At 42.4% G+C, this 24039-nt stretch overlaps 1 protein-coding gene across 9 annotated transcripts in view; it reads right to left on the bottom strand.

Moving 5' to 3' along the window:
* rhbdf1a (rhomboid 5 homolog 1a (Drosophila)) overlaps positions 1 to 24039 on the bottom strand; it is a 383683-nt gene that overhangs the window by 122012 nt on the left and 237632 nt on the right. For all 9 annotated transcript variants that reach the window (XM_072268572.1, XM_072268574.1, XM_072268575.1 and 6 more), the window contains one exon: positions 14774 to 14904. In XM_072268572.1, the coding sequence (XP_072124673.1) occupies positions 14774 to 14904 (131 nt within the window). The remainder of the gene's footprint in view (positions 1 to 14773; positions 14905 to 24039) is intronic.

Genomic DNA, 24039 nt, shown 5'->3' with positions numbered 1-24039 from the left:
AGACCCGTCATGAACTGGGAGACTGCTTCGTCAAGCACCTCTGCTCCATTTGCCACAATGAGGACTTATCGGTGGTCAAACATTTTAATTCTGATTCCCATTCCAATACGTTGGTCCATGGTCTACTTTTGTGCCAAGTTGAGTTCAACAGTCAGGAGGTTATATCACAGCTTTATAAACCCTAGTTAAGCAGCATCTGCAGTACTGCATACAGTTGTGGTCACCCCATTGTAGGAACAATGTTGAGGCTTTGGAGAGGGTGAAGAAGAGGTTTAACAGGATGTTGCCTCAATGAGAGCGCATGTGCTATAACAAGAGGTTAGACAAACTTGGGTTGTTTTCTTTGGAGTGGCGGAAGCTGAAGTGAGATCTGATAGAGGTTTATCAGGTTCTGAGAGGCATAGAGTATCTTTTTTCCCCTAGGATAATAATGTCTAATACCAGAGGGCATGCACAAGGTGAAAAGGAGTAATTTCAAAGGAGGAATGAGGTGCCTGTAGTGTGCTGCCTGGTGAGGTGGCAGAGGCAGATACATTACAGATTTTAAGAGACATTTAGGTAGGCACATGACTGTGAGGAAAATGGAAATTTATGGACATGGTGCAAGCAAAGGGGATTGGCCATTTGATTACTAATTTTAATCAATTTGGCGCATTGTGGGCTAAAGGCTCTGTTCCTGTGCTGTACTGTTCTATGTTCTATATTCTCTAGTTGGCAATCAGTGATGAGCATGGCGTCACAGGGGTCAGCCTGCAACAGTTCATGATATTGATTAATAATTTGTAAAAGAAGATCAAGTATAGTGTATCCAAGTTATCTAAACTTGCTGATCATATTGCTAAAAATTAATTTTGCAGAGGATGCAGAGAGTCTGCAGTGAGATATTGATAGGTTAAGTGAGAGGGCAAAGGTTTGGCAGGGGCAGTAGGTTGGCAAATGCAAGGCCATCTACCTTGGAAGGAAAAATAGAAGATTATATTTAAATGCTGAAAGACTGCAGCAAGCTGTTTATGGAGAGGATTTGGAAGTACTTGTCCATGAATCTCAAATAGTTGATTTGCAGATGTAACAGCGTATCAAGAAGGCAAATAGAATACTAGAGGAACTGGGCAGCAAAGTTATTGCTGTAATTGTACAGGGTACAGAAAAGGCCACACTTGGAGTATGGTGTGCAGCTCGCGTCTCCATATGTGAGAAAAGACTTACTAGTTTTAGAGGCAGTACAGAGGATGCTGGCCAGGTTGATTACAGAGATGAGGGGTTTAGCCAATGCAGAGACATTGAGTTGCCTGGGGTTATACTCAGAATTTAGGACAGTGAGATGGGAAATTATGAAAGGGTTAGATAAGATAGAGGACAATGAAGATGAATGCATCAGGATGCTCTTCATTGACTACAGCTCAGCATTCAATTTATCATCCCCTCTAAATTCATCAAAGTCTTCAAGAACTAGACCTCAGTGTCTTCTTGTTCAACTGGATTTCCTCACGTGTGGACCCCAGTCAGTTCAAATTGGCAACAAAAATCTCCTCCATAATCCTCATCAGCACAGTTGTACCACTTTTCTTGCTTTATACTTACGAGTGAGAGGCTAAGCACAGCTCAAATGCCATATGCAAGTTTGCTGACATCACCACCAGCAGAGGCCAAGTCAAAGGTGGTGACAAATCAGTATACAGGAGGGAGACTGAAAATCTGGCTGAGTGGTGCCACAACAATAACCTCTCACTCAGTGTCAGTAAGACCAAGGAGATCATTATTGACTACAGGAGGAGGAAACCAGAGGTCCGTGAGGTACCTCATCAGGTAAATCAGAGGTGGAAAGGGTCAGCAACTTTAAATTCCTTGCTGTTATCGTTTCAGAGGCCCCAACAAGCAAGTACCATCACAAAGAAAAGCATGGCAGCACCTCTACTTCCCTCAAAGTTTACAAAGATTTGCCATGACATCTAAAACTTTAATAAACTTCTACAGCTGTGTGGTGGCAAGTATATTGATTGGTTGCACCACAGCTTGGTATGGAAATGGGTAAAGTCCTCCCCACAATTAAGCACATCTACATGGCAGGCTGTCACCGGAAAGCAGCATCCATCATCAAGAATCACCTCTATCTAGTCCATGCTCTCTTCTCAAAGATACAGGAGCCTCAGGACCCACACCACCAAGATCAGGAACAGTCATTTCCCTTCTACCATCAGGCTCTTGAACTAATGGGAATAACTTCACTTGCCTCATCACTAACGTGTTTCCACAACCTATGGACTCACTTTCAAGGTATCTTCATCTCATGTTCTCAATATTTATTGTTTATTTCTTTTTCTCTTTTGCACAGTCTGTTGCATTTTTGCACATTGGTTGATTGTCCATCCTGTTGGATGCAGTCTGTCACGGAGTCTATTGTGTTTCTAGCATTTAGTGAAAATGCCCAGAAGAAAATGAATCTCAGGGCTCTATATGACGATATACATGCTCTTGGATAATGAATTTACCTTGAGTTAGGAAAGTTGTTTCCCCTGGTAAGTGAGATTGGAGCTAGGGGATAGAGCCTCAAGATTTGAGAAAGTAGATTTAGGAAGGAGATGAGTTAAACTGCTTTTCCCAGTGTATTGAATCTGTGGAATTCTCTGCCCAGTAGAGACTGTGTTAAATATATTTAATGAGGTAGTAGAGGCTATATTTAACACAGATAGACATTTTGCATAGTAGGGAATTAGGAGTGATGAGGAAAAGGCAGGTAGGTGGAGATGAGTCCACAACTAGAACAGCTATGATCTAATTGAATGGCGGATCAGGCTTGATGGGCCTGTTGGTCGACTCCTTCTCCCATTTCTTACGTCCTTGTGCAAAGAGAAATGTTCAGCTATTGATTTGCATTGTGAACACTGTATAGGAAATGAAGCCACTAACAAATTGCATTGCATGGCATTCTGTGCTCAATCACTGCCTACATCATGGGTACAGCTGGGCTAGAAACCATAGTTGTTTAGTTTTTCCCAGACCACAGTCTTTTATAGGCGTGTGGTCCCATGACCATACCTCAAAGGGACCGAATACTAGCCTCAGAACCCAGCAAGTTATCAGGTCAAAAGTCAGGTCGAGTTTGTTACATGCACACGGACACACAATTGCAATGAAAAATTTAGTTGCAGCAGTATCACAGGCAAATCATATTGTTTAATCATAAAAATTTAAACACAAGTTACACCTAATTTTATTTGACAAGAACGAACACAATTAGAACAATAAAACGAGATCTATTTAAATGGTCAATGTGTTGCTAAACTGTAGTGATTAGGACTGTTCTGATGGACTCAATAACAGAATGGTTGAAGAGAAGGAACTATTCTTGAACCCAACGATGAGAGACTTTGAGATTCCGTACCTCCTGCCCAATGGTAGCTGCAAGAAGATGGCCTGGCCTGATTGGTGGGGATTTCTGATAATAGATGTTGCCTTGCTGACGCAGAGCACCTCATTTAGGGAGGGATGTTGTCTTGGATATATTGGGCTGAGCTCACTACTCTCTGCAGCTTCTTATGTTCCTGTGCATTTGCATTGCCAAAACAGACCACGATGCAGTCAGTTCGGATAATTTGAACAGTAAATCTGTAGAAGTATGCCGTGTCTGCTCCTCATCCGAAACTCTGATGCTGACAAATTCTTCCAGCATTTTCTGTTTTTGATTTGATTTCTAACAATCATAATTATCACTAAAGCCAGAGTTTTGGATTCTCGGCTTATGCGCCACAGCTGTTATTTTGCCCAACATTAGAGAGAATGTCTCCAATCTTATTATACTCGCGTCTGCCCTGGTTAATGTTTCTACTGCTATGCTGGGAGGAACTTCATTTTAGTAGTTTTCTGTAAAAGCAGCGGGTCCTGCTGGTAAAATGTTTTGATTTCGGCTAAAAATAATGAGCCAAGTTGTTCAACTTAGGAATGTTGGGTTAGCCCATCAGGATGGTGGGATTGGGAGAAGGTTCGAAGTAAGGAGAAGGTTCTCCCTACCTCAGAACTCCCAATGTTCCTGTTTGGTTGAACACCAAATAATACTGACCCTAGAAGTATCTCGTTTATGAAAGGTGCCCTTCTCACCGCTCAGTTATGTGGCTGTTAGCAGAGATAGCTAACAAGCTGAGTTTGTATATGAGCCCAGGTGACAGGGTTGCACTCTATTTGTTTGCTCTGTCACTAAAGTTTGAACTGTTTCAACAGGAAAGAAAATGAAAATATCAAGATTGGTGAAAGCAAGCCCATTCTGGATTTATGTGAAACTCCTACACTGCAGTAAGTCACTAGATGATGCGCTGGAATGTTTTAGTCCAACTGCAGTGAAACCCCAATTTTACACGCCCCAATTTAGCGCGAATTCGGATATAACGTGATGAGTCATTGGACTCCATGTACAACAATGTCTATGTCAATCCATACTCCCTTTTGCCAATCAACTTCCCAGCTCTTGGGCTCATCCCTCCCCCTCCTGTCTTCTCCTATCATTTCGGGTCTCTCCCTCCCCCTCCCACTTTCAAATCTCTATCTTTTTTTTCCGTTAGTCCTGACGAAGGGTCTCGACCAGATGCCGCCTGGCCTGCTGTGTTCCACCAGCATTTTGTGAGAGTCACTGGACCTTTTTTTTTGCTCAAAATAGAACAAACTGCTAGAAAAAGAAAATGTTTTTCTGTGAAAGATAAGCTTCATGCACTTGATGCGATCAAGACTAAAAGTTGCAAGTTGCACGAGACCTCGGGATACCAGAATCAACACTTCGTGGCTGGAAATCTCACGAAGAAAAGTTACGCACGCCGCTTTGCAAAGTTGAAGAAGCAGCAGGACTAAAAGCCAAACGCCTGAAGACAGCCAAAGATGTCAGCCTCGATGACTCCCTGCACAAGTGGTTCGTTCAAGCTCACTCAGAAGGCCTTCCAATTTCCGGTCCTATTCTCAAAGCTCAAGCCAAGGAGTTTGACAAGCAGATCAACAGAAAAACCTCACAGTTCAAAGCTAGCAATGCTACATTCAAGCAAGGAACACTCGATCACTTTTTAAAGAAATAAACTGTAAATGATGACTGCTAATATTCTTGAATGTTTTTATTTGTTTTAAACCAAATTCGTAAAGGTGCTGAGGAAGAGGATTTCTTGGAATGTATGCGGGATGGTTTTTTGAACCAACATGTCGAGGAACCAACTAGAGAGCAGGCTATTCTGGACTGGGTTTTGAGCAATGAGGAAGGGTTAATTAGCAATCTTGTCGTGAGAGGCCCTTTGGGTAAGAGTGACCATAATATGGTGGAATTCTTCATTAAGATGGAGAGTGACATAGTTAATTCAGAAACAAAGGTTCTGAACTTAAAGAGGGGTAACTTTGAAGGTATGAGACGTGAATTAGCTAAGATAGACTGGCAAATGACACTTAAAGGATTGACGGTGGATATGCAATGGCAAGCATTTAAAGATTGCATGGATGAACTACAACAATTGTTCATCCCAGTTTGGCAAAAGAATAAATCAAGGAAGGTAGTGCACCCATGGCTGACAAGGGAAATTAGGGATAGTATCAATTCCAAAGAAGAAGCATACAAATTAGCCAGAGAAAGTGGCTCACCTGAGGACTGGGAGAAATTCAGAGTTCAGCAGAGGAGGGCAAAGGGCTTAATTAGGAAGGGGAAAAAAGATTATGAGAGAAAACTGGCAGGAAACATAAAAACGGACTGTAAAAGCTTTTATAGATATGTAAAAAGGAAAAGACTGGTAAAGACAAATGTAGGTCCCCTGCAGACAGAAACAGGTGAATTGATTATGGGGAGCAAGGACATCGCAGACCAATTGAATAATTACTTTGGTTCTGTCTTCACTAAGGAGGACATAAATAATCTTCCAGAAATAGTAGGGGACAGAGGGTCCAGTGAGATGGAGGAACTGAGCGAAATACATGTTAGTAGGGAAGTGGTGTTAGGTAAATTGAAGGGATTGAAGGCAGATAAATCCCCAGGGCCAGATGGTCTGCATCCCAGAGTGCTTAAGGAAGTAGCCCAAGAAATAGTGGATGCATTAGTGATAATTTTTCAAAACTCGTTAGATTCTGGACTAGTTCCTGAGGATTGGAGGGTGGCTAATGTAACTCCACTTTTTAAAAAAGGAGGGAGAGAGAAACCGGGGAATTATAGACCGGTTAGCCTAACGTCGGTGGTGGGGAAACTGCTGGAGTCAGTTATCAAGGATGTGATAACAGCACATTTGGAAAGCGATGAAATGATCGGACAAAGTCAGCATGGATTTGTGAAAGGAAAATCATGTCTGACGAATCTCATAGAATTTTTTGAGGATGTAACTAGTAGAGTGGATAGGGGAGAACCAGTGGAAGTGGTATATTTGGATTTTCAGAAGGCTTTTGACAAGGTCCCACACAGGAGATTAGTGTGCAAACTTAAAGCACACGGTATTAGGGGTAAGGTATTGGTGTGGGTGGAGAGTTGGTTAGCAAACAGGAAGCAAAGAGTGGGAATAAACGGGACCTTTTCAGAATGGCAGGCGGTGACTGGTGGGGTACCGCAAGGCTCAGTGCTGGGACCCCAGTTGTTTACAATATATATTAATGACTTGGATGAGGGAATTAAATGCAGCACCTCCAAGTTTGCAGATGACACGAAGCTGGGTGGCAGTGTTAGCTGTGAGGAGGATGCTAAGAGGATGCAGGGTGACTTGGATAGGTTGGGTGAGTGGGCAAATTCATGGCAGATGCAATTTAATGTGGATAAATGTGAAGTTATCCACTTTGGTGGCAAAAATAGGAAAACAGATTATTATCTGAATGGTGGCCGATTAGGAAAAGGGGAGGTGCAACGAGACCTGGGTGTCATTATACACCAGTCTTTGAAAGTGGGCATGCAGGTACAGCAGGTGGTGAAAAAGGCGAATGGTATGCTGGCATTTATAGCGAGAGGATTCGAGTACAGGAGCAGGGAGGTACTACTGCAGTTGTACAAGGCCTTGGTGAGACCACACCTGGAGTATTGTGTGCAGTTTTGGTCCCCTAATCTGAGGAAAGACATCCTTGCCATAGAGGGAGTACAAAGAAGGTTCACCAGATTGATTCCTGGGATAGCAGGACTTTCATATGAAGAAAGACTGGATGAACTGGGCTTGTACTCATTGGAATTTAGAAGATTGAGGGGGGATCTGATTGAAACGTATAAGATCCTAAAGGGATTGGACAGGCTAGATGCAGGAAGATTGTTCCCAATGTTGGGGAAGTCCAGAACGAGGGGCCACAGTTTGAGGATAGAGGGGAAGCCTTTTAGGACCGAGATTAGGAAAAACTTCTTCACACAGAGAGTGGTGAATCTGTGGAATTCTCTGCCACAGGAAACAGTTGAGGCCAGTTCATTGGCTATATTTAAGAGGGAGTTAGATATGGCCCTTGTGGCTACGGGGGTCAGGGGGTATGGAGGGAAGGCTGGGGCAGGGTTCTGAGTTGGATGATCAGCCATCATCATAATAAATGACGGTGCAGGCTCGAAGGGCCAAATGGCCTACTCCTGCACCTATTTTCTATGTTTCTATGTATTAAAAAGCTTTACTAAAAATTAATTTGTGTTTTAATTTCTACAGTAACAACAACCCTGATTTAGCGCGACCCCACTTTTTTTGCGATGACATTTTACGGACCCAAACAATCGCGTCATAACGGGGTTTCACTGTATATAGATCACTCATTGAGAGGAAGGATTACATCACTAAGATATCATTACTGAAACATTACATGAAGAGATAAGGTCTTTCATAACTTCAAAAGTTTGAGAGTTAGGAAACACTAAGAGTAACCACTCCGCCCTTGAGTCTGTCCCACCATTCAGTGTGTTCATGGCGATCTGCCCCAGGCCTCACTGACTCTTCTATGTCAGCTCCCCAGAGCTCTCATTTGATTTTTCAATAAATTTATTTACTTCCTCTTTAAATGCCCCAAATCTTCTGGCTAGTTAATTATAAATTTAAAAACACACCTTTTCTTTATGGTAAAGATGCAATACTGCCCTTGCACCATGAAAGTGAAGCATTTGCCTTTAAGTACTTATACGCACATCTTTCTTTATTCATTAATGACAAGAAGGGAGGGTACTCAAAGCTAAGCTTCTATACAAACATTATGATAGTATGAGAGTCACGATACAGGTATTAAGAGAAAGTATGAGGATTTCAGCAGTGAAGCTACTGGCCCAGTCTCAGCTACTGAGTCAGGTGACATAATGGAGAGCAAATATCACCTCAAAGTCACATGGTTGCAGGGAGTCTAGTTCATTCTCAAATAGCGAAAAGGAGATAAAGGGGCCAGACACAATTGCCTAGAAGTGCCACTGATCAATAATGCTCTCTCTTATGTCCAGTGCCGTGCAACTGAAAATCTATTGCCTTCCCCATCTCCCAGAAAACTAAAGAACCACATCAGTTCAGAAACATGACTGGACACTTCCAGCATCATTTGAACATTAGGAAGATGATATAATTTTTAATTTCAGGGCAAACATGATTATACACTTCAGTTGGTTAATTAAACTAGCTTGCTGTACATGTAAGCTTCTCAAGGCTCCATTTATATTAGTATATCACCCTGCCCTACTCCTTAATCCTGTGAATTTTCTTCCAGTGAACATTGACCCTAGCATAGTCCAGAACAATTGACCCCACTAAACTCCTCTCATCAAACAAACCACACTGGTCTGATGAACACCTGCTCTCCATCCCCAGCTCCCACAACTGTCTGATTCACCCATCCCAGGGCAGTACTCAAATTCCTCCCTCCCACTTCCAAAGCTGCCCATTACTTTCACACAATACCAGACTGCAGGTGTATGCAATTTGAAAATCAAGGAGAATCTGGAATCCTTTGAGAAACCGAGCACAGGTACAAAAGCCCAAGAGAAGTAGCAGCACTCAACCTTTACTAAAATGTTAATATGGGTGAAGACTGAATTATGAGGAGGTGTTCAAGATATTGGGCCCTTTACCATTATGCCTGGGGATCGAAGCAGATTTTATAAAATTCTGTAAAACTTAAATAGATGATTTAATCTACCGATTCTTATGGAAGTATACATTTAAGATAAACATGACAAAGGAGGCGAGAATGTGATTTTCTCAGTAACAAGCTGAAAGACAAAACCTTCCAATCATTTTCCTTCAATACAGGAGTGAGTCAAAGTCTAGAAAATAAGGAAGATATTCTTATTCCTTTCAGAATTGGACGCAGGCACGATTTTGAAATTGGAATGAGCATCTGAGGAAGTAATTGACACAAAGGTGTTCCTTGTTACATCATTAAAATCCTCTAATGTGAGTGTTCAAAAGAAACGGCAAGGATAACCTCGCTGTCGCTCTCTGTAATTGGGTTAAATACACAATTTACAACAGTGTGTAATACTATCTTAAATTTATAGTGGACCACAAATATACAACTTTTTAATTACTCCTAGAGCCAGTTGTGCAATATTGGTCAAATTTGCACTGACAATATAAACAGACTGAATGACCCACTGAGGCATCACTGGTTTAGTAATAATAATGATTGGATTAACTATGACAACTATGATCGCAATCCGGTGGAGTAACATTTCAGCACGAAAGGTTAAAAGCATCACTTGCTGAGTAAACAGCGATGATTCACCAAACCTGGCACATCAGCAGAAGCTCTGCAGTTTATTGTTGTTTTGACTGGAACCAACAATTTGCACAGTGAAACAAATGCACATACAGTTCAAAGATGCCAGAGTTTACTACAGTATGGCACAACGTAGATTCTGGAAAAAAAAATTGTCATCTGATACAGTTTTAGTTAGGTTTATGGTAGTTATTCCCCTTTGAATGGGCTGAAGAAAACCAGAAATTATTACCTCTCAAACAGGCTAAAAGGACCAGAATGGAAGATGTCATAAAGCTGATCATTAGGGAATCTGGTTAGCAGTTTTTACGGTGGAAAACTATCTTAGTAGGTCCATCTTGTGGTAAAGGTTAGTCACTTCAGGTGAGAAAGCAAACAATGTCAGAATTACAGATCCTGATGAAGGGTTTTGGCCCGAAACGTCGACTGTTCACTATTTTCCATATATGCCATCTGGCCTCCTGAGTTCCTCCAGCATTTTATGTATACTGTTTGGATTTTCAGCATCAGCAGATTTTTCTCATGTTTGTAAGAATCACTCAAAGTATTATGATTGTCACAATATTTATATATATTTACAGAGGTGCAAACGGGTCTTTGTGAGTCCTTGCGTAGGATTCCCTAAAGGTTAACTTGCAGGCTGAGTCAACGTTAAGGACAGCAAATGCAATGTTGGCATTCATTTTAAGAGGGCTAGAGTATAGCTGCCAGGATGTAATGCTGAGGTTTTATAAGGCATTGGTCAGAATGCATTTGGAGGATTGAGAGCAGAGGTGGGGCATTTATGGAACTTACAACAGTACAGCACATGAACACGCCCTTCAGCTCATAATGTCGTGCAGAACCAATTAAATTAGTAATAAAATGGCTAACTAAACTAATCGAATCTCCCTACATAATGTCCAAATCCTTCCATTTTCCACACATTCATATCTAAAGGTCTGGTAAAAGTCTCTAAATGTTATTGCATTCAGCACCACCCCAGGCAGTGCATTCCTGGCACCCATCAATCTGTGTGGAAAAAAAATTCACTGCCCAACACCAGGTCCAGTGTAGCACCTCCTCTTGTTGGCCTACTGATTGAAGAAACACTCCTCAATGCACCTAACAAATTCTTACCCATCTAAACTCTTGCACTCAGAAGGCCTCAGTTTACATTAGGGAGGTTGAAGTCCCCCATGACAACAACCATATTGCTTTTACACCTTTCCTTAATCTGCCTGCATATCTGTTCCTCAATGCCCAGTGGATATTAGGGGTCTAACGCAAACACGAGGAAATCTGCAGATGCTGGAATTTCAAGCAACACACATAAAAGTTGCTGGTGAACGCAGCAGGTCAGGCAGCATCTCTAGGAAGAGGTACAGTCAACGGTTCGGGCCGAGACCATTCGTCTTCATCCTGACGAAGGGTCTCGGCTCGAAACATCGACTGTACCTCTTCCTAGAGAAGCTGTCTGGCCTGCTGCGTTCACCAGCAACTTTTATGGATATTGGGGATGTCCGTAGTACAATCGCACCAGACACGATTGCACCCCTCCTATTTTTGAGTTCTACCCATCTCAACTCAGTGGATGAGCCCAACATTATGTTTCCTCTAAATGCAGCTGTGATATTGTCCCTGATAAGTAGTGCAATTCCCGCAGCTCTTTTACCTCCCCATCTTTTCTAAAACATCAAAACCATGGGACATTCATGTCCTTCTCTCAACCAAGACTTTAATGGCCACAACATCATAGTTCCTGTACTGATGCATACTCTAAGTTCATCATCTTTACCCGTTAATACTCCTAGCATTAAAATATGCACTCTTCAAACTATCTCCCCCATCGTATCTATTTCTTTGCCCCTGTCTGTTTTTACTGGCCCTGACATCTACCTTCCTGTCCATCCTTGCACTTTCTAACCTGGTGTTCTGCTTCTCCTCTCCCTGCCAAACTGGTTTAAACCCCGAGTAGCACTAGCAAACCTCCTGGTCAGGATACTGGCTCCCTTCTAGCGTAGGTGCAACCTGTCCCTCTTGTACAGGTCACCCCTGCCCCAGAAAAAGTTCCAATTATCCAAGAACCTGTTATTAAGCCTCTTGCATCAGTTGCTCAGCCACTCATTCACCTGTACTATCATCCTATTCCTGCCCTGACTAGAAAATGGCACTGGAAATAAACCAGAGATAACTAACAGAGGTCCTGCTCTTCAGCCTCTTTCCTAACTCCCTATACTCACTGCATAATTTCTTCCCTCTTCCTACCCATGTCATTCATGCCAAAGTGCACCATGACCCCTGGTTGCCCACCCTCACTCTTGAGAATATTCTGTAGCCACTCTGAGACATGCTGCTCTCTAACACCTGGGAGGCAACACATCATCCTGGAAGGGACTTCGCAGTATACTAGTAAAGTCACACACATGAGAAAATCCACAGATGCTGGAAATCCAAAGCAACACACACAGAATGCTGGAGGAACTCAGCAGATCAGGCAGCATCTGTGGAAAACAGTAAACAGTTGACGTTTCAGGCCGAGACCCTTCTTCAGGACTCAAGAAGGGTCTCGGCCTAAAACGTCAACTGTTTACTCTTTTCCATAGATGCTGCCTGGCCTGCTGAGTTTCTCCACAATTTGTGTGTGACTCCATCCTGGAGTCTCTTTCTTGGCCACAGAATCTCCTACCTGTCTCCTTAGCTCTTGTAGTTGCCTATCACCATCAAACTGCCTGACTTTAGCCTTCCCTACTGAGCCTCAGAGCTGACCACAGTGCTACTGGCCTGACTGCTGCTGCTGTGCCCTGACAGAATACATGCCCAGCAATATCCAAAAAGGAACACCTGTGGCTGAGTGAAATGACCACAAAGGAACCCTGTACGAACTGCATAAACCCTTACTTCTCCTAGTGGTCACTCATCTACAAACTGAAGTCTGCACTCCTGCACTCTTCTTAGGACTACCTCAGTAGAAGTTTAATCTGAGGCTTTCAGCCTCCAAGATGCTCCCGAGTACATCAGCTCCAGCTCATCTTACAAAAGATGTGCTGGCATTGGAGGGGGTCCAGAGGAGGTTCACGATAATGATTCCAGGAATGAAAGGCTAAACGTATGACGACTCTGGGTCTGTACTTGGAGTTTAGATGAATGAGTGGGTTCTCACTGAAACCTATCAAATATTGAAAGGCCTGACTGGTCATGGAGCAGATGTTTCCTACAGTGGGGGGGTGGGGGGGGGGAGAGGGAAGAGTCTAGGATCTGACAGCACAGCCTCAGAATACAGGGACATCCATTTAGATTAGAGATAAGGAGGAATTTCTTTAGCCAAAGGGCAGTGAATCTGTGGAAGTCATTGCCACAGACAGCTGTGGAGGACAAGTCAATGCGACATTTAAAGTGGAAGTTGAAAGGTTCTTGATTAGTCAGGGGAGAAGGCAGGAGAATGGTATTGAGCGAGATAATCAGCCACGATGGAATGGCAGAGCAGACTCAATGGGCTGAATGGTCTGATTCTACTCCTTTGTCTTATGGTTTCAGATCTGAATGCTTATAATGGCAAGACCTCATTTGCACACTGATAGAGTGTGCTGTGACAAAGCTGACAGCACTTTGTGATCAGAGCTGGAGAGTTGGAAGCTCTTTCATGAAGCTGATTGAAATTAAATATGTGGAAGAGAGCAGTGTTATGTGGAGGCAGAGACTGGGAAATGCATCAATTCTCAGAGAATAAAAGGCAAAGCATCCTATCTGAGCATCCCAATTTATAAATTAGAAATAGGTTTTTGAGAAATGGGAGGTTGCAGGAACTAATGTGTCTGAAATAATGATGGGAAATACATTGATACAATTTAAACTATTACTGCCTCAAGAGAATGCAAAAACCATCCTCACTGGTTTACACTCCACAGTAGGCAGGAAGGGTAGCAGGATCAGCAAACAGTCAGTGCAATGATGTGGCCCCATACCACAAAGAAGGCTGAAGCACACATGCATCAATGGAAAGTTTGCTTTCTCAATGTAAAACCATATCTGTAGTCCAAAGATCAGGTCTAGCACTCAGGATATCGTTGTTTCATCAGCTGTAAGATTTCTGCTACCTCCTCGTATTCTGTACCTTCCACTGGAAAGTTAAAGAAAGGTTTTTAAAACCCAATAGCATTCAGGATAGAGGGAGAGGAAGAACAAAAAGATAAATCTCTCACTAGATTTGGGCAGGTTTCATATTCGCATTTCCTTGGAGGTGGAGGATTCCGTGCCTCATTCAGTAATGTGTAAATACTCAAGGCACAAGATCATATGTTGAAGATATTTAAATGAGACATCTGAAGAGTGAGTGCAAAACCAAAGCCCAATGGCAACACCTATAAGAGGGTGGCTGAAATACAGAAGTTGCAAATCTACACTTTTCCACAAAGCTGTGTTCTAGCCAGCTCTGTTATACGTAAACAAGTGCATCAACAAAGAACTGAGTGCACCTGTGAACTTGATTCATTGCACTTAAAGAACATTTAAGATCAAGTTACAACAATTAACTTGAAATTAAAAGGGTTGTTAGTAATTGAATGGCATATTTTCAGTAAAATTAAAACAAGTGGTTTTAATTCACCTAAACAGTCCTAACAGTGAGAAAAACCAAAGAGATACCATTTCAGGTTGTATCCAGATCAAACTGGAAGAATGAGCAGCTCTTCCCTCAGTTCTACCCTCATTCTTATAACAGAACTTTAATGCTGAGAATGATCTTCAGAAGAAGTAAAACCTCTGCCTAAATATTAACTGTTTTAGGGCTATTGTTCAAGCAAAACTTCACTAGCTTCATTTAAACTCACTTTTTAACTTTATATATTTTAATGCCTTTGCAGCTCAATAAACTTTACTTTATCCGAGTTTGAACCGACAGAGACAAAGTTGAACAGAAGTATAGTGGAATGCTTGCAGAATAATAATAAACAGTAGAAGAAAGAAACTGCCTCATTTTGAAAGCAAGTGTACTTATATTCCAGAGCAGTGGAGGTGTCTACTACTGGGAACACTCCAAGCGTCATTCCATCACCACCTTCTAAGAGTATTCTCAGCCTTACAAGTTCCTTTTCCCTTCAGCCAAGCACCTTTATTTTCAAAAGAATTGATATTGCCTTACCTTTTGATGGTCTGGGTTATAGAGGTCTGCCTCTGGAACGTAGGCCGCCTTTGCTCATTTGGTGGAGATGGTACCCTTGTGTTTTCAGGTGGCATGCTGACACTTCGCAGGTAGTGTTGGTGCCTTAAAGACTGGGTAGGACAGAAGGAGAGGTACTTTAATCTCAATAGTTACCAGGACATTCTCAAGGTTTTACTACTTTTTAAAATCTTACCACCTCCAGAGAAATATCTGCTCTGATCTCTGATGGTGTTAATAATTCCCCTCCAACAAATGTCACAGATTGAAGATTCTTTCTCAGAACTGATAGAGAGGCAACAGCAGCTCGTTAAACTGGAGGGCAAGGAAGGGCGGCGGGTCACTGATTAGGGTAAAACTGAGGTGATCGGGGATAAGCAGCAAACAGGATTATCTGGCCAATAAATTAATGAGTCAGACAGATAAAAAGGAGGGATTGCAACATGCAGGACAGGAAGTCCTGGCTGGTCGTGCTGTACGTTGCCTCAGGCCAACATCTGGGTCTTTCCTTGCCCTTTAATTGCGTCCACTGACTCACTCACCAGAGTTTACTGACATCACAGCTGACACTATGGTGACCCGAAGCTTACCCAATTCAAGACGCCCCAAACTCCTTCCCCATCTGCCCTGCAGCTTAAACTTGTCTCTTTCACAGTTCTGATGAAGCATCTTTGCCCTGAAACATTAACTCAATCTGTCTTCCCACTGATGCAGCCTAACCTGCTGAGTACTTCCAGCATTTTATGTTTTATTTTAAATTTCCAGCATCTAGAGATTTAAAAAAAAATTCCACTTTCAATAGTTGACTCATTATTTGACTCCAACTCAAATAATGAGGGCGGAGCTTAGTCAAGATGGTGCTAAACGACAACTCCTTTGCTTTCATCTTCAGAAACAGCTCTTTTTCCATCTTTGATATCTCTATTTTTCCCCTTCAGGGTTCTTTTGAAGACCCTGACCTGGAGTTACATGCTGGCTTTGGTTCTTTGCAGGAATGGGACCCGCTCTCAGGGTTTCATGACTGGCCGTTATTTGACATGCCAAGGATGCGGCCTAAGAGCTTAACTCGCCTTTGGGGGTCAAAGATCTCGTAGCTCTGGAGACGGGCGAATCGAAGGTCGGTGACCCGGCAGGAGATCGGTGTGTCGTGGGAATCGGAAGGTCCAGAGACCCGAGATCTTCGGGCAGCGAATTGTTTGTTATGTCTCCCCTCTCACTGTGAAACAGAGATACCCCTTTTTCCTTTATTAGGGAAAGAGAGAGCCTTTAGTAGTCTTTGGGGTACTGCAAGTCTGTGTCTTTGCTGTTGCTTTGCTGCACGCTTGGTGCAGATGCTTTTTTTTTTGCTGGTGGGGGGGAGGGGGGATCGTTGCTTACTGTTATTTACGCACGGGAGGGAGGGGAGCTGGGGCGGCCTTCGGGGTTCTAACATTTAACTGTCATTCATTCTTTGGGGACACTCCCGTTTTTGTGGATGGTTGCGAAGAAAAAGCACTTCAGGATGTATACTGTATACATTTCTCTGACATTAAGCGTACCTTTGAAACCTTTTACAAGTCAGGTCACACATCTTCAGTCAAACATAGAACTGTGCAGCACAGGAACAGTCACTTTTGCCCATGATGTCTATGCTGAACAAAATAGCCTTTTAAACGAATCCTTCTGCCTTTACATGGTCCACATCAGTTCTTCTCCATCTGTTCATGTATCCGTTGAAACGCCCCTTAAATGTTGCTTTATCTGCTTCCATCAGCTTCCCTGTCAGCCCTTTCCAGACAGCTACCCAATATAAAAAAAACACTCATTTCGCAAATACCTTTAAGCTTCCCCATTCACGGGTAAGACAGTTTTGAGTTTCTTGTTAACAAAAATACTTCATTTTGGGGAAAAAAAAATCTCTTGCTGTGTTGCAGTTTAAAGGCTCCAAAAGGACAGGGGGAGAAAGAAGCAAATACCAACTTTGGCAGCTGGTGGACATACTTTCTTCCCTTTTCCCTCCCAAACTCAGCTGACCAGCCTGCTCATGCTCTGTCATGAGACAACAAGGAGTGTACCTTCTTCATTCTCAGACATGCCTGGCACCTGTTGGCGAGGCATTGCTTTGTTGGGGCTGTGGATGCAAAGCTCAGACCAGATGAAGTGTAGAACCTCAGGCTGTTGCCACCCATCCCTGTTCTAAAATAGTTTTCAGAATGAACAGGAGCCACTGCCAAGTATTTTTTTTTGTACATTTTTCCACTCCTGCTCCTGTGGGCTCACACGAAAATGAAACGGCTTTCTGAAAAATAAAGAGCCTCTTGGCTACTCTTCATGGTCAGTTTGAATGGTGGGGAAGCCCTGGCAGTAAAGGAGCCCAACTGGCTAAAGGCCACATGTCCAGATGCCACTAATTCTAAATGGAAATTCAAACCATATAAGGGAGGGTGAAGGGAACTGGGTAAAGTACTGATAGGAGGAGGATAAAATAATTAAAAATCAGCTTTTCCGATTCATTTTTCATGGTGTGCCAGTATTAGTAAGGTCATTACTGTTCAACCCACTGGGGAATCAAATTTCTCCAGGTCAGAAGGAAGGAGATGACAGGGCAACTCAATGGTCAGACAAAGGCAGGTTTTGAAGAAGATTCTTTAAGCAGTGGAGGTAAAATGTTGGAAATAGTTAAGGATGACATTTCAAAGTTTGGAGTTCAAAGGCATGAAAGCATAACAATGGAAGTTGGGGTGGAGTTAGATGCCAAAGGGCAAGGGCCCAGTGTACTCATAGGTTCATGGAGCTGAAGATGAATTTGTAATTTAGGATAGTATGCATGCTGGAGAGACAGTTGCAGGTGGGTGCATTTGATTGAAGCACGGAACAAAGCCATTCAGCCCATCAAGATTCTGTAAATATAGGACTCAAACAGCTCTAGCTAATCTTGGCATATTTGTAGTTTGTACTAAAAATGATGTAGTTGAGAAATGGAAGGAGGCAATAGATTAGCTATTTATTGGAAGAAATTAGTTCTGTCAACACCAATGTGAAAAGCAAGGTGACAAAATAAAGAGCAACAGAATTATTCTCATTTCTTTAAAGCACCACAATACACACTTCAGTTAAAAATTAAGGTTAATTAATTCTTTATTGAACATCTTCCCACCAAAGTAAAATCAGAGAGTTGGGTGATGATTCTATATAACCAAGGTTCCTATCAAAGAACAGGCAGCCAATTCTCTGCCAAAATCCCATCAGTTCAAATCAAAATACAGACACAATTTCAAATGATTCATAAAACCACACTATTTAGTTTTTTTTAAGAAAAAAGGACAACATCTCTTACATTCAGCTAAAAATCCTACATTAAAAGTGCCAGACAGAACTTAAAATGCTGACTCATTTGCTCTGATTTGTTAGCAACAGGCAAGGTCAGAGATGACTGGAGAGCAGAAAAATGAATGGCAGACATCCCACCTCTCCCGGAAGTTCCGGGAGTCTCCCGCAAGTTCCGGGAGTCTCCCGCATATTAATAGTGGCTCCCTGATGCCCGCAAATTATATACAATGTCCTGGAAATCAATTTTTTTGAGAGCAAGTGAGTGAGAGAGGGAGAGAGAACGTGAGCGACCATGAGAGCGTGAGCGAGAGACTGCGAGAGAGCGACCACGAAAGAGGGAGCACGCGAGAGCGACCACGAGAGAGAGCGAGCAAGCGCGCACCATGGCAGAGTGTTCCAAAAAAAAGAAAATATAAAACGTACTTCACCCCAGACTACACTAAAGTGTGCCCCTGCCTAATAGGGGTCAAAATAATGACAGTGTTGCTCACTGAACTGTTTGCAACAGTAACTTTTCTATTGCCCATGGTGGGTTAGGACTGTAAAAGACATGTTGAGGTGAGTTTAACAGGTGTCATTAATTCATTAGCATAGCTATCATTATTTAAACTAGCTGGCTAGCTGCTAAGGAGCTACTCTATTGCAGACGTCTCACCTCTTCCAGAAGTTCCGGGAGTCTCCCGCAAATTGATGGTGTTACCTCCCTGAAATGAGTTTTTACTGGGTGGGATGTCTGGAATGGACATAATGTGAACGGAGCAGATCTTCCAGGGCAAGTCGAGACCCTACCCATTTCATTTTGCAATGACAGGCAAAGAAAACCAGGCTGAACCATTATGAAATTGTGTCATGTCAGGGGACTTGGTAGGTACCACAACAATAGAGCCCAATTCACAAATTATTGCTGAAGGAAATCCAATATCAAGAAGCTTTGTAGGGCGATGTCAAAGCTGAAATAAAAATAAGATCTTTTGGGATCAAATGAATTCCACTGGGCCCTGGCCTACCTAAATCTGACTCCGACACAACACTAGCTAGAATTAACGTTAGGTATTTTATGTCAACTCAACATCACCCAACTCCTTGAAGGTAATCGAGTACTGGCTGCTTTAGTTTGTACAGAAAAATTAAACCAACCACATTTGTCCAAAAGAATAAGCTCACATAACAGAATTCCGTCTTCCATTTGGGCACATTCCAGCCCTTGGGACTTTATAACAACCTCTATAATTTCAGACCACTAGCCTTTATGTTGGAATTGCCGGTTCTTTTATAAGGTCTAATGTCTGGTTTGTCACTCTCCACAGATGTTACTTGCTCAGATAGATATTTAGACCGCACTTTGCTTTAGATTTTCAGTGGCCACAATCTCCCACACCACAAAGTCAATCTTTTTTTTTTTTAAATCCTTTCTCCTCCAAGAGGACCACAACCTTGTTGTAGGGTTTGGAGGTTTGTGTGCCACAATGACCCACAGAGCTATGTTGGCTGGAGTCAGGGCCTTGTACTTTGACTCTTGTTAGGGTTCACTGTTGCCAAACAGATCAAGGGGTAGAGGCCAGACAAGGAGTGGTCCACCTGTCCTCCGGGTTTGGGGGTTCAATTCAGGGCTAACAACCTTGACAAGTCAAAAAAAAATTGTTACAGAAACAGCAATGGAGAATCCTTCTATATCTGTGTACAAGTATGGACAGACAGAGACGGAGGACGTTCATTGTTGCCCTAAGTGCCAGCAGTGTAATAGGTAGAAAGTAAGTAATATCTTCTAATTGCTCTCATTCATCCGATGATAAAGCAGTTCTGAAAACCAGTCGGCGAACAAAGGAGCTGGTCATTAACTCCAGGAGATGAGGCAGAGTGCATCAATGGAGATGGCTTACAGTTTCAAGATATTAGGAGTAAATATCATCAGTGACTTATCATCACCACAGTCATGAAAACGTACCAATGCTTTTATTTCCACAGAAGACGAAGGAAAATCGGCATGTTCCCAATGACGCACCAAGTTTTACAGATGAACCACAGAAAGCATCCTGCCTGGATGCATCACAGCTGCTCTGCCCAAGGGTGCAAGAAATTGCAGAGTTGTGAACACAGGCCAGTCCAACAAACAAAGCAGCCCCCGCTCCAATGATGCCATCTACACTTCATGCAACCTCAACAAAGTAGCCAACATAATGAAGGACCCCCTCCACCCTGGTCACATTTTCTTCTCTCCACTCCTATCTGGTAGGGATAGAAACACTTGAAAGCATGTCCATCAAGCTCATAGCTTCTATCTCAAATACGTGAAATCTCGAAAGGACTTCACATATGCTAAAAGAACTCTTGATCTCCCAATTTAACCTTGCAGTGGCCCATCTTTGTCTACTTGCACTGCTTGCTTTTTGTAGCTGGAGCACCTTACCTGTGTCCCATTTTCATTTTTACTACCTTGATGTACTTATAAATGGAATGATCTGTCTGGTTAGCACACACATAAAAGCCACTTAACGTGTACATATGATCAAAATTGCCGATATCTGGATATCCTTGGTCTTCATCCTAACACAGATAGCACTTTCATTCCCTCTACCCTCAACTACTTAAAAGCACCCTTGTTTTCTTTTTCACTAGATCTAATGAAGGGTCACTGACCTGAAATAATACTCTCCCCCCAACCCCCATTCACAGACATCAGCTGACCTGCTGAAAATGCCCAGCACTTTCTACTTTTATCCAAAAGCATTCCATGTCCAATCTTATGCTCTGTACTCTGATACAGTGTATCCACATGGGGTAGGATATCAGCAACTAAATATCTAGTTATGTAACATGCCCAAGGTGCCCAGCATACTGAATTCCCTTCAGCCAACTGAATAACAGTGTTACTATCCAAATACTTAAAATGGGGACCTGCCGATAAATTTATTCCATCTTTAAGGGGGTACTCACTGAAACTTGACAAGAATAAATAATTACAATAGAAGTCATTTCCCTTTCATTAATTGTATCTAACAGGTGATGCACTTAATGAATACTAAGATCATATGCTACAATTTTAAATCTCCTTGAAGCTTTTCTGTCATGGTGATGGAAGAAACAGCATTAACCACATCTACATGAAACGGTGTCATAGGAAAGCAGCATCAATCATCGGAAATCCCCACCAGCCTGGCCACACTCCCCTCGTGCTGTTGCAATTGGGTAGATTAAAGGTACAAGAGCCTCAAGAACAGTTACTACCCCACAACCATCAGACTCTTGAACAAAAGGGGGTAACTACACTCATTAGCCCCATCAATGAACTGTTCCTACAAACAATGATCTCACTTTCAAAGACCCTATCTTATTATTTCATGCTCTTGTTATTTATTGCTATTTACTTATGTTTGCATTTACATAGCTTGCTGTCTTCTGCACTTGGTTTGACCTTTCATTGATCTATTATAGATTTGTTGAGTATGCCTGCAGGAAAATGAAACTCAGGGTTGTATATAGTGGTGCAGATGTGCTTTGATAATAAAATTTTACTTTGAACTTTTGAACTCTAACATACAGGAAAGAGTTATCCTTTCACTCATGCAATAGGTATTTGCCAAATAACCCCCTTGACAACAGTGTGCATCCACTACTTTGACAATTAAAAGACCGCCTTGATATCATCTCAACAATGGAAACACGGTATAGAAGTTAGTATGTGACAAGTATTGTTCTACAATGAACCTGTACCAAGGTCATCATGTACAGCAAAGGGAATGCTTTACTGGAAAAGGCTTCAGACTCACACCATGTTGACCATTGATGTCAATAGGCACAATTTAAAGGGCAGAATGTTTTGGTGATTGGAAGTAAGGGGGCTGGGGTGAATGTCAGAAGTAGGTGGGTGCATGAAACACCCTGCCAGAGGAGGCGATAGAGGCAGATACCTTAAGGACACTTAAAGAGACTATTAGAGAGGCACATCCAGGGCAGAAAAATGGAGGGGTATATTGTAGAGAAGGATTAGATATATCGTAGAGCAGGTTAAAAGGTCAGCACAACATTGTAGGTTGTAGAGTATACCTTGCTGTAATGTTGTACACTTAGATCTGTAGTGAATGTTAATTAAATGTTGAGACCTCACTTGGAGCATCGAGAGCAGTTTTGGGCCTCTGATCTTAGAAAGGATGCGCTGACATTGGAGAGGCTGCAAAGGATGGTCACAAAAATGAACCTGGGAATGAAACAGTCACCATATGAGCAGTGATTGAAGTTTCTGGGTCTGTATTCACTAGAATTCAGAAGAATGAGGGGAGAATCTCACTGAAATCTATTGGATGTTTCCTATGGTGGGGGAGGGGTTCTAACAGAAGAGGATACAGCATCAGAATAGAGGGGTGTCCTTTTAGATTTGAGATGAGGAAAAATTTCTACAGCCAGAGAGAAGTGAATCTGTGGAATTCTTTGCCACAGGCGGCTGTGGAGGCCAAGTCACTGGGTATATTTAAGGCAGAGGTTGATAGGTTCTTGATTAGTTAGGACATGAAGGGATACAGGGAGAAGTCAAGAGATTGGGGCCGAGAGGGAAAATTGGATCAGCCATGATGAAATAGCGGAGCAAATGTGATGAGACAAATGGTCTAATTCTGCTCCTATATCTTATGGTCTTAGGACAGCAGATTGTGTAATTAACAACAGGACCAAGAAAGAGACAACAGATTAAGCAAATGGATTAAATGGCAACACAGAGACTTCAATGCAAAGCAGTACAAGACAACTTGCATCAAATGAGGCAGGGAAATCATGAATTTTAGAGGAGAGACAAAGGAGAGGGAAAGGGAATAGGCAGACAGTATAGAGTACTCCTGTGGCTGTTCCCCTCAATAATAAGTATAATAATAAGCTTTGGATACTGTTTGGGGGGGGGGGGAACGAACTGTAAGGGGCAAGCCACAGTGACCTGATCTCTGGCACCGAGTTTATCTCTGTGGCTCAGAAGGCAAGTGGGGAGAAGAGGAGTTCAGTTGTGATAGGGGATTCCATAATTAGAGGAGCAGGCAGGGGATTCTGTGGCTGTGAAAGAGACCTGGATGGTATGTTGCCTCCCAGGAGCCAGGGTCAGAAATGTCTTGGATCGGGTGCACAACATTTTAAAAAGTGGAACGGTGAGCAACCAGATGTTGTGGTAGATATTGGTACCAATGACATTGGTAGGAAAAGGGAGGAGGTACTGAAGAGAGGAAGTTCAAAGTTCAAAGTAAAATTTATTAAGAGCGTCACCACATGTAACCCTGAGATTCTTTTCCTGCGAGCATATTAGCAAATCTATGGAACAGTAACTGTAAACATCAGGAACTACAATCTGTGCAAAATACAGATATAAATAAATAGCAATAAATAATGAGCATGAAATAACAATATACAAGACCTCAGATGAGTGTAGCTATCCCCTTTTTTCAAGAGCCTGATGGTTGAGGGGTAGTAGCTGTTCTCGAACCTGGTGCTTTGAATCCTGGGACACTTGTACCTTCCACCTGATGGCAGCAGTGAGAAAAGAGCACGTCCTATGTGCTGCTTTTCTACGGCAACGTTTCATGTTGACATGCTCAATGATTGGGAAGGTTTTACTTGTGACATACTGGGTCGCATCCACTACCATTTGTAGGATTTTCCACTCAAAAGGCATTGGTGTTCCTATACCAGGCCATAATGCAGCCAGTCAGCACATATTCCACCATACATCTATAGAAGTTAACCACAGTTTTCAGTGACATGGCAAACCTCCACAGACTTCTGAGGATGTAGAGATGCAGCCATGCTTTTTTTTTGCAATTATATTTATATGATGGGTCCAGGACAGGCCCTCTGAGATAGTGACACCCAGGAATTTAAAGTTACTGACCCTCTCCACCTCTGATTCTCCAATGATTACTGGGTCATGGACCTCTGGTTTCTCTCTCTGGAAGTCTACAATCATT

Source organism: Mobula birostris, chromosome 9 (genome assembly GCF_030028105.1).
Source record: "Mobula birostris isolate sMobBir1 chromosome 9, sMobBir1.hap1, whole genome shotgun sequence".
Taxonomy (NCBI): Eukaryota; Metazoa; Chordata; class Chondrichthyes; order Myliobatiformes; family Myliobatidae; genus Mobula; species Mobula birostris.
The sequence above is the reverse complement of the archived record's forward strand: the minus strand, read 5'-3'. Positions and strand labels throughout refer to the sequence as shown.